The 13,083-nt window shown below is 44.7% G+C and overlaps 3 protein-coding genes across 6 annotated transcripts in view; 2 read left to right on the forward strand and 1 right to left on the reverse strand.

The window, feature by feature from the left end:
- tbce (tubulin folding cofactor E) overlaps nucleotides 1-960 on the reverse strand; it is an 8,390-nt gene extending 7,430 nt beyond the window's left edge. For all 4 annotated transcript variants that reach the window (XR_008831095.1, XM_056410709.1, XM_056410710.1 and 1 more), the window contains exons 1-2: nucleotides 639-960; nucleotides 1-7 (exon numbers count right to left, since the gene is read on the reverse strand). The exon at nucleotides 1-7 is cut by the window's left edge and continues 78 nt beyond it. Coding sequence is in view for 3 of the 4 variants with exons in the window: in XM_056410709.1 (XP_056266684.1) it covers nucleotides 1-7; nucleotides 639-774 (143 nt within the window). In the remaining variant the exon portion in view is untranslated. The remainder of the gene's footprint in view (nucleotides 8-638) is intronic.
- A 298-nt stretch (nucleotides 961-1,258) lies between these two features.
- Nucleotides 1,259-5,426, forward strand: rbm34 (RNA binding motif protein 34). The gene is made up of 11 exons (XM_056410712.1): nucleotides 1,259-1,461; nucleotides 1,922-2,093; nucleotides 2,563-2,693; nucleotides 2,933-3,140; nucleotides 3,431-3,490; nucleotides 3,683-3,726; nucleotides 3,819-3,902; nucleotides 4,012-4,084; nucleotides 4,172-4,214; nucleotides 4,298-4,416; nucleotides 4,866-5,426. Exons 1-11 carry the CDS (start codon nucleotides 1,439-1,441, stop codon nucleotides 5,205-5,207), a joined length of 1,299 nt encoding a protein of 432 aa, XP_056266687.1. The 5' UTR covers nucleotides 1,259-1,438; the 3' UTR covers nucleotides 5,208-5,426.
- A 2,136-nt stretch (nucleotides 5,427-7,562) lies between these two features.
- Nucleotides 7,563-13,083, forward strand: part of LOC130190997 (E3 ubiquitin-protein ligase TRIM47-like) — a 6,745-nt gene continuing 1,224 nt past the window's right edge. Inside the window, exons 1-2 of the mRNA XM_056410670.1 lie at nucleotides 7,563-7,675; nucleotides 8,943-9,939. Coding sequence (XP_056266645.1) covers nucleotides 8,945-9,939 — 995 coding nt within the window. The 5' untranslated portion in view covers nucleotides 7,563-7,675; nucleotides 8,943-8,944. The remainder of the gene's footprint in view (nucleotides 7,676-8,942; nucleotides 9,940-13,083) is intronic.

Consider the following 13,083-nt stretch of genomic DNA (forward strand, 5'->3'; position numbering starts at 1 on the left):
CACACCCCTGAACACACACACACACACAGACGCTCGATCAGTGCGAGCGCACGAGTGGGAGGTGGAGCATCGCCGTGGGAGTGTTTTTATTCCAGCAGGATTTTTATTTATTTGTTGAAGAAGTTCTCTGACGTCGTCGAGACATGAGCTCGATCAAAGTTACGTCCAAAATTAGCCAAATTGTAAAATAATTAGTTTCCCTTTATTTTTTTATTGAGGGTTTCCAATCTAGATATTTTATTCACTAAAATTCCTGCATTAATGTCGTTACTAAAGCGGCCGTCTACAAGCATTTGCATCAAAATATACTTAAATTATAGCGAAAGTACAATAAGCAAAATTGCCAATTGCTGAATAATAATAATTATTATTTATTTTATTCTATTTTAATATGTTCTACTATCTGGACCTTGAGTCTGAAATGAAAGTTTGATTGATTGAATATTTATTATATTATTAATATATAATTGTTGACGCGACGATGTAATGTTGCAGCTGGTGGAGCTTTTTAATTTGAATTACTTTATATATTGCAGGGAGAATTTCACCATTTTAGTCAGTGAAGTTTTATCTAATCCGCTAATTAAACGCCATTATGTATTTGTTGATAACCGCAAAGCACCGGGGTTCTAACGCACCTGCTGTCGGTGGCACCGGGCCCACGTACCGCACCGTGGCCCGCTCCCCGTCGCAGGACACCCGCCGGCCCGCAGAGAGCTCCGGAACCTCCGGATCCGCCCGGTCCACTCCCATCGGAGCCCCGATGTCTATCATCAACGTGAGAACTGGTCGTTAAATGTATCCCACAAACCTCTTCTTCTCGCCCCACCCCCCAAACAAAGAGATGGAAAGTACTCGTTGTATAATAACTGGCATAAAAAAGATATTAAGATAATCTATGACGTCTTTAAGGTAGTTTAGCTTCCATCCAGCTCAGTTCAACAATACAAGAACACAACAATTGACGTAGCTAGCTCACCGGAAGTGATGGAGGGTTTGCCGGAAGTGCGGGAAGGTTTTGAGGTTGCACTCATTTCCCCCAATTGTTTTGACTAAAACTGATTCTAAATACGTTTAATATGATACATATATACATTTAAATGTACGTAATATATATTAACACTGTCTGGTTCCCGCTGTTTAATATCTTTAGTGTTCAGTTCGGCAATATCAAAAGGGTAATGAAAATAAAGAGGAACCAGTGTGTCACAGGGAGGTTGTTCCCTGTGGGAAACCATTTGCAGTAGGACAGGCCGTGTGCTGGGAAGAGAAAACGTGTGAGCGTGTGTGAAATATATACTCTCGTGTTATTGGTGTTTAAAGTCGTAGAAGTTCGTTTCTATCGCTCCAGTTGAGCTGATAAATAACTCGTTTCAATTCATAGAAGAAAACAGAAAATAATTCACGAGTGTTGCTCGTGTATTCTCTGGAATAAACCATGAAGAAGACGCGCAAGAAGAGGTTTGTTTACACATTTCTAATTCCCAAAGCACCGTGAATGAAGATAACCTGCGTCATTTCTTTAGACCTCCGATTAATGTATCACTCATGAAGTGAAGCAGCTTAAGTATAGAAGGACAATTTAGTTAAAAGTATCAAACATTATCCCTGTGACTGTTATATTATGATATAATTAATTAATTATTAAACTAAGATAGAAACACATTGTTTTCAGGACTATTTCCTTTTCATCTACATTATAAAATGGTAAAAAATGTAACTAATCCATCGAGTTATTGAATCAAACCCTGTATTCCGCGCCCTGATGATGAATATCCTCTATTTCACGGAACCGTTCAGACCTTCAGACCTTTACTCTCACGCTGAATCCTCGGATCCGTCGTATTTAGTGTCGCTCTCTTTTAATTCAGTGGATTCTGTCGTTTCTCTGTCCGCTGTAACTTCCTCTTCTTCTTTCCAGTGTTTCTGTCGCCAGTGAAGAGGCGTTGTCGGGGCAACCGGCAGATGGCTACGAGGTGGGCCAGGTGTCGGGAAGTTTGTTCAAGAAGAAGTCCGCGGCCTCCGGATCGCTGTCGACTTTATTCAGCGTCGCTGCGCCGGCCGGTCCTCTTCTGTACCAGCCCGCACCGAAGGTGACGACGACACGAGGATATCCAACAGCTTCGGGGGAGGGGGGGGGGGGGTCAATTTAAGTCTTTAAATGTTCACATTTAATGACGTTCGACAATTAAATGCAGTAGAAGAATTCTTTAACTAGTTTCCTGCAAGAAAAAAAATCTATATCAATAACATACGGCCATTTAGTTTGTTTAATAAAAGAACAAAGACCCGTTCTTTGGGAAAGGGAACCTTAGATTGACTTCTGTTGTAATCTGGCGCTATAGAGAAAGTTACAGGGGGCGGGGGCTGCCCGGGGGGGTAGATAGAGCTTCTGTTGGGGACTATTTTCAGGGGCGGATGAATCGACATCTGGTGCTGTCGTGTGTTTGTGGCAGCAGGGACGGAGAATTGAGTCTGAACCTGACGTTTAACGACAGTGAGAACAAGAAGGAGAACTCTCGCCGCGCTCGTCCTTCACGTGGTTTTGTGTTTTCGTGGCAGCCCGTCGTGAAGAGCACAGAAGCAAAGGAGCCACAGGAGGAAGCTGCAGAGGTCAAAGGTCAGAAGAAGAAGACGAAGAATCAAAAGCCGCTTCCGGAGAAATCGGAAGCCGACCAGAAGCTGGAGACCAGGTGAGGCGTTCAGGGACATCTTTCCATCTGTTAATCCACGGAGCCGCCGTCTCTCTCCTGGTTCCTCCTGTCTTTTTTTTTGCATTTGTAAATAACGTTGTTGTTATTTATATATTTTTCTTAACTAACAAGTCTTTTTCCTGAAAAATAAATCCTCATTCCTTCTTTTCCTCTTTGATCCCGTAACATCCGCCCCTCTCACTTCTTCAATGTATCGTCCTCTCTCTCTCTCTTCTTAGGGAGATCAGTTTACAGAACGCGGACGAGGACGAGCGAGGGAAGACGACGCCCGCTCAGAAGAAGAAGAGGAAGGCGCCGGACGCGGAGACCAGTGCGGAGCACTGGGTGATGAAGAGGCACAAGCTGAAGGCCAGCAAAGAGGAGGAGGTGGTGAAGGAGAAGAGGACGGTGTTCGTCGGCAACCTGCCCATCAGCTGCAGCAAGAAGGTCCGCAGAGAGAGAGATGGTGTTAGAATATGTGAACCAGTCGTTTACTGTTAGGCCCCGCCTCCTCATCCCACAGGAAAGAAACACAGTTTATAACCAACTACATTTGAACAGCATTTAATTTGAAGTCTTTATGAACTTATATTTAGTTTGGACTAACGAGCAGACCTCAGATCAGATCCGAGACCATTGCTGTTTGCCTTCTTTAAAAGAAAAGCTTTATTCCTGGCTTGTTGGATGTTACGTAGCAGAGAGGAAGAACCTGACCCCCCCCCCCCCTTGTGTTTCAGACCCTGACGGCCCTCTTCAGAGACGAAGGATCCATCGAGTCCATCCGCTTTCGCTCTGTGGTAAATAATCCCACAACGCGCTGATGGAGCCGGAGCCGTCTGGCCTCGCGTCGCTCAGACACTCACAGCTCACATGTTCAGAGCTCAAGGCGCCGTCGGCCGTCGCGGCTCAGCGGCAGCTCCACCCGAGTCCACCGGGGGAACCGGGACTCGTCATCAGCTCCTGATGCTCTGCTTTGTTTCCCCCTGCAGGTCCGAGAGGACCCCCTGATGTCCCGTAAAGTGGCCGTCATTCAGTACGTTTCTGTCCCGGTCGGCTCGGTAGAAATGAGACTTGATTAACTCCTCAAATGTTCAACTCTGTTTTTCTTATTTCAATACTTCCCAGGCGCAGAATTCACCCCAAAACTCAAAGCTTGAACGCCTACGTGGTGTTCCACGACGAGGCCACGGTGGCCAAAGCGCTCGAGAGGTCCGTGACTCGGAACCTGAATGAAATCGACGGACGCGGGAGTCGCCGCCTCGCGGCTAACGGCCGACGGCTAACTTTTTAATCTGCTCTGTCCTCGGCGTGCCGACAGGAACGGCATGGAGATCGAGAAGGACTTCCACATCCGGGTGGACAGAGTGACGGAGGGGCCCTCGGGGGCCTCGGTGAGTCGCCCGCAAAAATCTGTCGAAAGTAATTGTTTTAAAATCAAATCTGTCAAACTATTTGCTGACGCTGTCCGTGTCCTGCAGCACGATCACAAGCGCTCCGTCTTCGTGGGGAACCTTTCGTTCGGTGAGTCTCTCGCTTCTGCTCTTTAACGCTGACGTTTACGTATTGCATCAACGTTGACCGTGTGTGTGTGTGTGTGTGTTTAGAGATTAAGGAGCTGGCTTTTCGGCGGCACTTTGAGGAGTGTGGCCCGGTGGACGCGGTGCGATTGGTGCGGGACCAGAACTCTGGGCTGGGGAAAGGATTCGGTTACATCCTGTTTGAGGTACGGCGACCCGGGCGGCGCCTTTTCATTTCATATTTTTTTTACGTTTGTGTCTTTGTTCAGGGTTCGTACGGTCAGGGAAAACCTGGAAAAGTCATGGAATTTTAAAATGGTCATTTCCAGGCCTGGAAAAGTCCTGGAAAAAACTTAAATCATAAAAGTTTTGGAAAAGTCATGGAAATTTGTTATAATGACATGTTCATTTACGCCGAGTTTGAAATAATTAATGTGATTTTTAAAGAAAGATGCTGAAAATATAAGCCGGCGTACGCAATCAATACGCAACATTTTCAAAATTGTTCATGTTTATACCGAGATTTCAGTTTGGTCATGGACATTTGGTGAAAAGTCCTGGAAATCCATCGGTCAAAATGTGTAAGAACCCTGTTTGTTTCCACGCCGTGTTTTCCGTGAGGGTTCACGTCCCCCGGTTTGTCTTCCCGCCGCAGAGCGCCGACTCGGTGCAGCTGGCGCTGGAACTGGACGGCAGCAAACTGGACGGCAGACCCGTCCGGGTGAAGAGGGCGGAGAGGCAGAAGAATAACACTGACGCCGCCAGGGGCCCCACGAAGGGCCCCACGAAGGGCCCCACGAAGGGCCCGGGGGGGCAGGAGAGAGGAGGCGGTTGGAAAGGTTTCAAGTCTAAAAAGAAGTTCTCTGGAAACCAGCAGGCGGCGACCAAGAGCTCGAACTCCTTCAAGGGAGAAATGGTGGATCCAAACAAAAAGAGTCAGAAGAAAGGACAGAAGAAGAAGAAGAAACCCAGAACCAAGAGGGCCGTTCACATCTGATGTTCAGCTGGTTTTGGGTTCTCACTGTTGGGGAAAGCAAAAGGTTTTTTTCTGGAGATATCACAACGTATTCCTCATAACATTGAGACCGCAGACAGAAACCTGAGTTTACTGTTTTAATGTTTTTATTGGTCCCCGCCGTGTGGATTCAGGTTCTCTTTCTCATCCATAAAGACATTTCCACCTTAAATCGCTGTGTTTAATAAAAAGTCACCGCACTGCTGTTTCATTCTGTTCACCGTCTTCATGCTAGGCTTTGATTATTTGATATGGACATCGCAGTGGCTTCATAAGTGTAACGTACATTTAATTGTTTGTAGCTAAATGTTAATTTACAACACCTGTCCAAATGGAGGCTTATATATATATATATATATATATATACACAAATTACAAGTGTGTTTTCTCTTCATTTCCACAAAGTCCATAAGACAGAAACACAGACCCAAAGAAGCAGCGCAACGTTTGACGGAGTGTTTTCATTGGACACCAGGGGACCGCAATGCATTGTGGGATTCCAGACCGGCAACGCAACAACTTGAGGGTTGAAAGTGGCACAATTATAACTTGATGCAAATCACAGTTATTTAGCTTGAACGTGTTTTCAACGAGAAGAAGCAGCAGACAATAAATAGTTATGAGTTGATGGACAGGTGACGTCAGGAAGAGTTCAACAGGTGTGAGCTTTGCCCTGCGCTTTGTCTCTCAGGTTGCCTTCTGCTTTCTCCGCCCTGCGACACAAACACAGTCAGAGTCCAAACTATCAACGTTTTATTAAAAACAAAGAGACAGTTGAAGCACACAAGTCCCCTAAAAAGACAAACTAAAGCTACAAAACTAAAAGAGCTTGCAGATAAGAGGCGGTCCCTGCCCTGCAGGTGGAAATGGGAGAAATGCCGCTGGATTTAAGAAGAAAGCAACTTATGGCAAACTACTGGGCTAATTTGCAGGGACACAATAATGCTCACCCTGCAAAAGGAGTGTTGCAGGCGGTCTGGGAGAATGGGAGGAGCCAGAAAAATAACTTTGGTCGGATAGGCAATGACATTGCAAAGGAGTTTAAGGTGTTTGATCTCAGAATAAGCCCCTCTGTGGTTTACCCGGTGGTGGCTCCATGGACACTGGTGTGGCCTGAAGTAGACTGGTATCTGCTAGATTTAAAAAGAGAAGAGAAAGGAAAAGGGGATTTGTTAAGTGCATTTGAATATCGAGTCATGAAACTATACAGTGAATATACAATGATTTATACGGACGGTGCGAAGAAACCTGAGACAGGAGTGACAGGATTTGGGGTGGCAATACCAGATAAAGGAGGAGGGATCAACAGGAGAACATCTGATAGGCTAGGGGTCGACACAGTGGAGATGGTGGCAGTGCTGGTGGCGTTACGATGGGTGGAAAAGGCAAAACAGGACAAGGTGTTAATATGCTCCGATGCAGCTTCAGTCCTAGCAAGCATCAGATCTTTTCATTCAAGCAGTCGGCAAGACATTCTCTATGAGGTCCTTCAGTCGGCCTCACGCGTCACCAACCAGGGAGGTCAGGTGACATTCATGTGGGTTCCAGCACATATAGGGCTGAGTGGGAATGAGAGGGCAGACAAGTTGGCAAAGAGGGCTTTAAAGAAAGGAGACATAGAAATGAGAGTTAACATCAGTAAGGCGGAGGTTAAGAGTATTATCTGGGAAAACGTCAACCAAATGTGGCAAAATAGGTGGAACAGAGAGGAAAAGGGGAGACATCTGTATCTTATTCACAGGAGTGTTACGGCAACCAGGGTGGGAAGTTGGAACAGGAGAGAGGAAACGGTGCTGACAAGGCTACGGTTGGGCTGCACTCAACATGACACTGGAAATGATCGGGAAACAGCAGACAGGCTGTGTGAATATGTGGAGAAGAGGAGTCAGTGGAGCATGTGGTGGTTAATTGTAAGGAGCATGAGACTCATAGAGAGGTGATGAGGAAGAAACTGGGGGAATTGGGGGTGCGTGAGTCTCCACTGAAGGGAATACTGAGCATGGGGGGAGCACAGATTAGAGTTCTGTTCACGTTCTTAAAGGAAACAGGGGTTTATTATCGGGTATAATTGAAATGTAGGGATGAGGGTTAATTTTTATTTATTTATTATTATTATTATTATTTTTTTTTGGGGGGGGGGTGGTGTTTGTTTTGTTGGTTTTTTTTGTTTTGGGGGTAAGGAGTCAACTGACGGAATAGTACTCCAGAGGGTGGCGGTAATGCACCAATTATATGGATGCCAACCGCCGTTAAAAAAGAAGAAGAAGAAGAAGATAAGAGGCGGAGCCACCCTGAAGAGGAGAGCTGCTGCGTCACACTCAGGAAACGAAAGTTAACTTCAGTCAGAAACACTGCAGTCGAGACGAGTCTCTGCTTTTCTCTCAGAGACGATTCAAAGTGACGTCTTCAGGTTTTTCTCAACAACTCAACAGAGTCTCTTCCAAACACTGGTGAGTACATCTGATCATATTCACACCTGTGATCACCAGGATTAACACAACACTTTAGCTTTACTCTGGCAGGAAGTTCCTCTCTTATCACTTCATACCTGATGAATTATTAACAATATAACTGTGGCTGTCTGTCCACAGTCCCACGACACAGAAACTCACTTTAACTGCTTTAAACTGTCTCAGGAGGACTTTAGTCACTAGAAACTGAATCTGTGGTTTTCAGTTTAGTCTCACTCTGACTTTCCTGCTTTTGTTACTGTTCATTGATCACTTCCTCTATTTCCTCTAGTAGTTTCACAATAAGAGTTTAATGCTTTTATTGTGAAGCAGCTGGAGGAAATGTGATGTGTTAGTCATCAGTAAGCAGAGCTTTGTTGTCAGAGCTGTTCTTTAACTCACTTTGGACTTATTCTGTGCTGCTTTGCAAGAGGAGCGAGGTTGAGTCTGTCGGCACGACTTTGATCTTGGTTTCTTATGTCAAAGTTAAAAGCTTTTACCTTACATTTAATTTAGCTGACACTTTTATCCAGCGACTTACAATAAGTACTAACATGCTATCCTTTTTTTACTCAAGATATAGTCGGAAAATAAGTGTTTTTAGTTTGCGGGGGGAGATTTAGAGACTCTGCTGTCCTGATGTCATCGGGAGCTTGTTTCACCAATGAGGAGCCGGGACAGCAAACAGTCGTGACTTTGTTGAGTGTTTAGCTCGGAGTAACAAGCCGATTGGTAGATGCTGAGTGGAGTGAACGGGGTGGGGTGTAAGGTTTGACCAAGTCCTGGACGTAGACCCGATCCGTTTGCAGCTCGCTACGCAAGTACCAATGTTTGGGAAGGGTGAGCAAATGACAGCCTAGAGAGTTGGTGTTCATAGAGAAGAGGAGGGGACCCAGGACGGAGCCCTGAGGTACCCCACTAGTGAGAGGACAAGGTTCAGACACAACTCCTCTCCAGGTTACCTGGTGAGTGCGGTCGTTGAGGTAGGATGAGAAGAGGGAGAGAGCAGAACCTGAGATACCAGGTCCTGAAGGGAGGACATGAGGATCTGGTGGTCCACTGTGTCAAATGCAGCAGAAAGGTCTAGAAGGATAAGGACAGAGGAGAGAGAGGCTGCTCTAGCAGTGTGAAGGTGCTCAGAGACAACGAGGAGGGCAGTCTCTGTTGAGAGGCCCGCCTTGAAACCAGAAATTATTTTTACTTTTCAATAAATTATTGAATTCTATTTTTAATCAAATGTTCTTCTTTTCTTCCTCAATGTGTGTAGACATGGCTTCTGCACACTTTCTGCCATCTGAAGCTCAGTTCCTGTGCTCCGTCTGTCTGGATGTGTTCACTGATCCAGTCACAACACCATGTGGACACAACTTCTGCAAAAAGTGCATCACTGAACACTGGAATGTGAGTGACAGGTGCCAGTGTCCCATGTGCCAAGAGGTTTTCACCACCAGACCAGATCTGAGGGTCAACACCTTCATGTCTGAGATGGTTTCTCAGTTCAGACAGTCGACTCAGCAGAAAGCCAGCAGCAGCAGCTCAGAGCAACAAGAGTCCAGACCAGGAGAAGTTCCCTGTGACGTCTGCACTGGAACCAAACTGAAGGCCCTGAAGTCCTGCCTGGTGTGTCTGGCCTCCTACTGTGAGACTCACCTGGAGCCTCACCTGTCAAGACCAGGTCTGAAGAGACATCAGCTGATGGATCCTGTGGAGAACCTGGAAGACAGGATGTGTCTGAAGCACGATAAACCTCTGGAGCTGTTCTGTAGGACCGACCAGACGTGTGTCTGCATGCTCTGCACTGTGTTGGACCACAAGATGCACAATGTTGTTCCTCTGAAACAAGAATGTGAAGGAAAGAAGGTGGAGCTGCAGAAGACAGAGGCTGAAACTCAGGAGATGATCCAGAAGAGACGACTGAAGATTCAGGAGGTCCAACACAACGTGAAGCTCAGTGAGGAAGATGCAGACCGAGAGAAAGCAGAAGGTGTTCAGGTCTTCACTGGTCTGAAGGAGTCTGTGGAGAGGAAACTAAACGAGCTCATCACTACGATAGAAGAGAAGCAGAGAAGCACCAAGAAACAGGCTGAAGACGCCATCAGAGAGATGGAACAGGAGATCTCTGATCTGATGAAGAGGAGCACTGAGGTGGAGAAGCTCTCCCTCTCTGAAGACCACCTCCACCTCCTCCAGAGTGTCCAGTCCCTCAACATCCACCATCCACCACCCACCAAGGACTGGTCTCAGGTCAGTGTTCCTCCAGCATCACATGAGGGACTGTGAGGAGAGCTGTGTCTCAGCTGGAGGGGAAGCGAAACCAAGACAGGCTAGACCCACAAGGAGGACGGAGCCCTGTTGATAAAAAGAGGGGAGCCTGTGGGGTCCCCCTTGGCCATACCCCCTAAGTTACCTAACACAATCCCAAACCAAAATTTTAAAAAAACCCCAGCCTGGGGAAAGGGGGTTTTCGGGGAGGGGACCCAAAGTAAAAAGGCCCGGGAAAAAGTAAAAGGGGGTCCAGAAGAAAAAGTAACCTTTTTGAAAATAAACATAACATTGCTTAAAATGAAAACCCCAGGAAGAACATTTTCCCCGGCAAATAAAGGTTTTTTGGGTTCTTTTTAAAACAGAAAGCCCAAAGAAAACTAAGAGTAAAGGGGAAAACAAGACTTGATTGATGAAGAGAGCACGAGGGGGGCTCTCCCTCTAAAAACCCCCTACTCCTAAGTAGAAATAATAACCCCCCAAAGGCTGGTCCTCAGTGTTCCTCCAGCTCCATGGGGGGACTTGAGGGGGGCTGGTCTCCTGGAGGAGAGCTCAGAACATAGGCGTTTTAAGGAGAAAATCCAAATTTCAGGCGTATCTTGATTAAACGCTCTCTAAACCTCTCCTGTTGGAGGAAACAAAAAACCTGTGGTGACAGGAAAAAAGGACAACCCAAAATTCTCTTCTTTTTTCTGGGGTTTGGAACACAAAGTTCCTTCAAAAACTTTATAGATTCAAGTTAAAAAAAGATGTTTTTTTGGGGAATAAAAGGGTGGCCCAAAAGGAAGGGCCCCATCTCCCCGGGCCCCCCGGAAACTACCCTTATTTAAATAAAAAAACCATATTTCCGGGGGTTTTTGGTTTTGGCCTAGAAGGTTGGGGTTTTTGGGCTTGGGGGGGTTGGGTTCCTCTAGGGTAGAAAAATTCTCATTTCCCTTTTTCGTTTTCGGAGTCCTCCCACCAAAAATTGGGGGGGGGAATCTTATGATCCGCCCCTTTCCCCTTTGGGTTTTCCTTTGGGGGTTGTTTTTATTTCCCAGAGAAATTTTGACTTCCCGCCCAAAACAGCAGTTGAAAACCCTTGATCTTCCTGTGGAGTTTCCCTAAAAGGATAAGATCCTCTAAATTTTAATTTTCCCCTTAAACCTCCCTTGTTTACCAATTTTGGTTTTTAAACAAATCTTGTTACAATTTATTTCTACGTCCCGAAAAACCCCGGGTAAAGCCTGGTTGACAGAAGTTGTTTCATGACAAATAAATTGTATTCTGTGACTTTCATAATAAAAGAGGTTTACAAGCAAAACAAGACTTTTTTGAAATAAATATTATTTTTACAGTTCTTACAAGTCCATCTGAAACCATGAGTCACTTGACAGAAAATGAAATGGAAACTATTTGTAATGGTTTAATAAATGTTACCTGTAAAAACATTTCATGTTTCCAGCTTCACAAATGTGAAGTTTTGCTACTTTTCTTTTTAATAATGTTAATAATGTCAATGCTTTAGTCATAATGTTGAGGTTTGGCCAAACAAACATTGTGAAGGTGTCAGTTCAGGATGCCGACTGGACACGAGGAGCTGGAGTCCAGATGTGGCTCGTCGTGTCCCAAGTTCTCAGGAACAGAAATAAAAGACTTTGGGAAATGTTTTCTCACCAAGCTATTTACTAAACGGATGACACAGCGACCAGCAAGAAGTAGATAGAGGCGGAATTTAATAAAAAGAAAATAATCTCACAAGACAACTTCAGTCTGTCCACATTGTTTTATTTTCCTACAGAGCGTCCTCCTTTAAAATGACTAAACAAAACATTTCAGCACTTTTTAAAAGGGTTTTTCGAGAACGAACAGAAGACCGATAACAAACTAATTGAAACAATAAATACTTTGGGGAGAAAGGTTCGCCGGGGTTTCCCCGACTGATAAAGGAACCGCGAGGACGGAGTAACCCCGGTACACGATGCTGTCGGGGGCGGTGCCTGTTATGATCCAGATACTCTTCATACCCCAAAAGGGTTTTTTGAAAAAAAAAAACCCGACCCGGATAAACCAAATAAAAAAAAAAATTATTCCGTGGGGTTTTTGGGAAAAGGTTTTTGGAGGTCAAGGAATGTCCGTGGGGTCCTGAGGCCCCAGGAGTCACAAATGGAAACAATTTATCGCAGTTTGTATTCTTTTTTTCCTAAAGTTTTAAAACAAACACGGATCTTTCGTAAAATTTACCTGTTCGGGGGGGGTGTAGTTAACAGGGCACGGGGGGAAAAAAAGGGACCCTTCCTTTTTAAAAGATAACTTCTAAAAATTTACAAAAACCTTGTTTCAGCTTAAATTTTTGTTTACGCTTACTACGTTCCTTGAGACCCTTTACTTTCAAAAGGTGTAAAAATTACCGGTTTTTCAATCCCCCCCGTTCAGGGGAAATTGACGCTCGTTGTTGTGAACCACAAAAGACTTTGTTTCCCATTCCGTTTTTTAAATTTAGACTGGACAACAAATTTTGAACAATTAAATTAAATTTTAAAAATATTTTTTTTTTTTCAAAGGGCCCTCTCAACAATAGCCTTTTCAATACGGGTGATTGCCCAGCCTTCATTTAGGTTTACGGCATTAAAAACGTTTTACCTTATACCCTATATTTTTACTTATAAAAAAAATTTAAAAGACAATACAAAAAAATTTTAAACAGGATTTTAAAGTGAAAGCCCTTTTGCCCGTGTTCGTTCGTTTGTAACTACCATTTTATTTTACCCCTAACCCCTTTTTAAATTCAAAGATTTTAAAACAAAAAGCGGCAAATTAAGTAAAAATTAAACTTTAAGACAAATTTTTTAATTATTTGTGCCTTTTCTTTAACACAAGACCCCCCTAACCAAAAAAGGTTCATAAAAGGTTTTCAAAAGTTAGCGAAAAAGGAAAGCATTCTATTATCAAGGTTTTACATTTACCCAAAAAAACTGCTTAAACAACCCCAACCTTATACCAAGGTATTGGGGGGAAGTTAGGAGGCCCGGGCCGTGATGAGGCGACTTGGGAATTAACCATTTTTTTTTTTTGAGAGGAAAAGTGGTTTCTTGGCGTTTTGTTTTCCGTCGCCAAAAAAGGGTGGAGAACGTCACCCTATTGTGCCCTCCCCCGGGGTTAGTGGT

This window comes from Pseudoliparis swirei, unplaced genomic scaffold (genome assembly GCF_029220125.1).
Source record: "Pseudoliparis swirei isolate HS2019 ecotype Mariana Trench unplaced genomic scaffold, NWPU_hadal_v1 hadal_26, whole genome shotgun sequence".
NCBI lineage: Eukaryota > Metazoa > Chordata > Actinopteri > Perciformes > Liparidae > Pseudoliparis > Pseudoliparis swirei.

What these genes read in the sequence shown, in the direction of transcription:
- rbm34 (XM_056410712.1), top strand. Translation starts at nt 1,439, where the DNA reads ATGAAGAAGACGCGCAAGAAGAG. An exon ending in CCATCAGCTGCAGCAAGAAG is followed by an intron (nt 3,141 to 3,430) that starts GTCCGCAGAGAG and finishes CTTGTGTTTCAG; the next exon opens with ACCCTGACGGCCCTCTTCAG. An exon ending in GTGGCCAAAGCGCTCGAGAG is followed by an intron (nt 3,903 to 4,011) that starts GTCCGTGACTCG and finishes GCGTGCCGACAG; the next exon opens with GAACGGCATGGAGATCGAGA.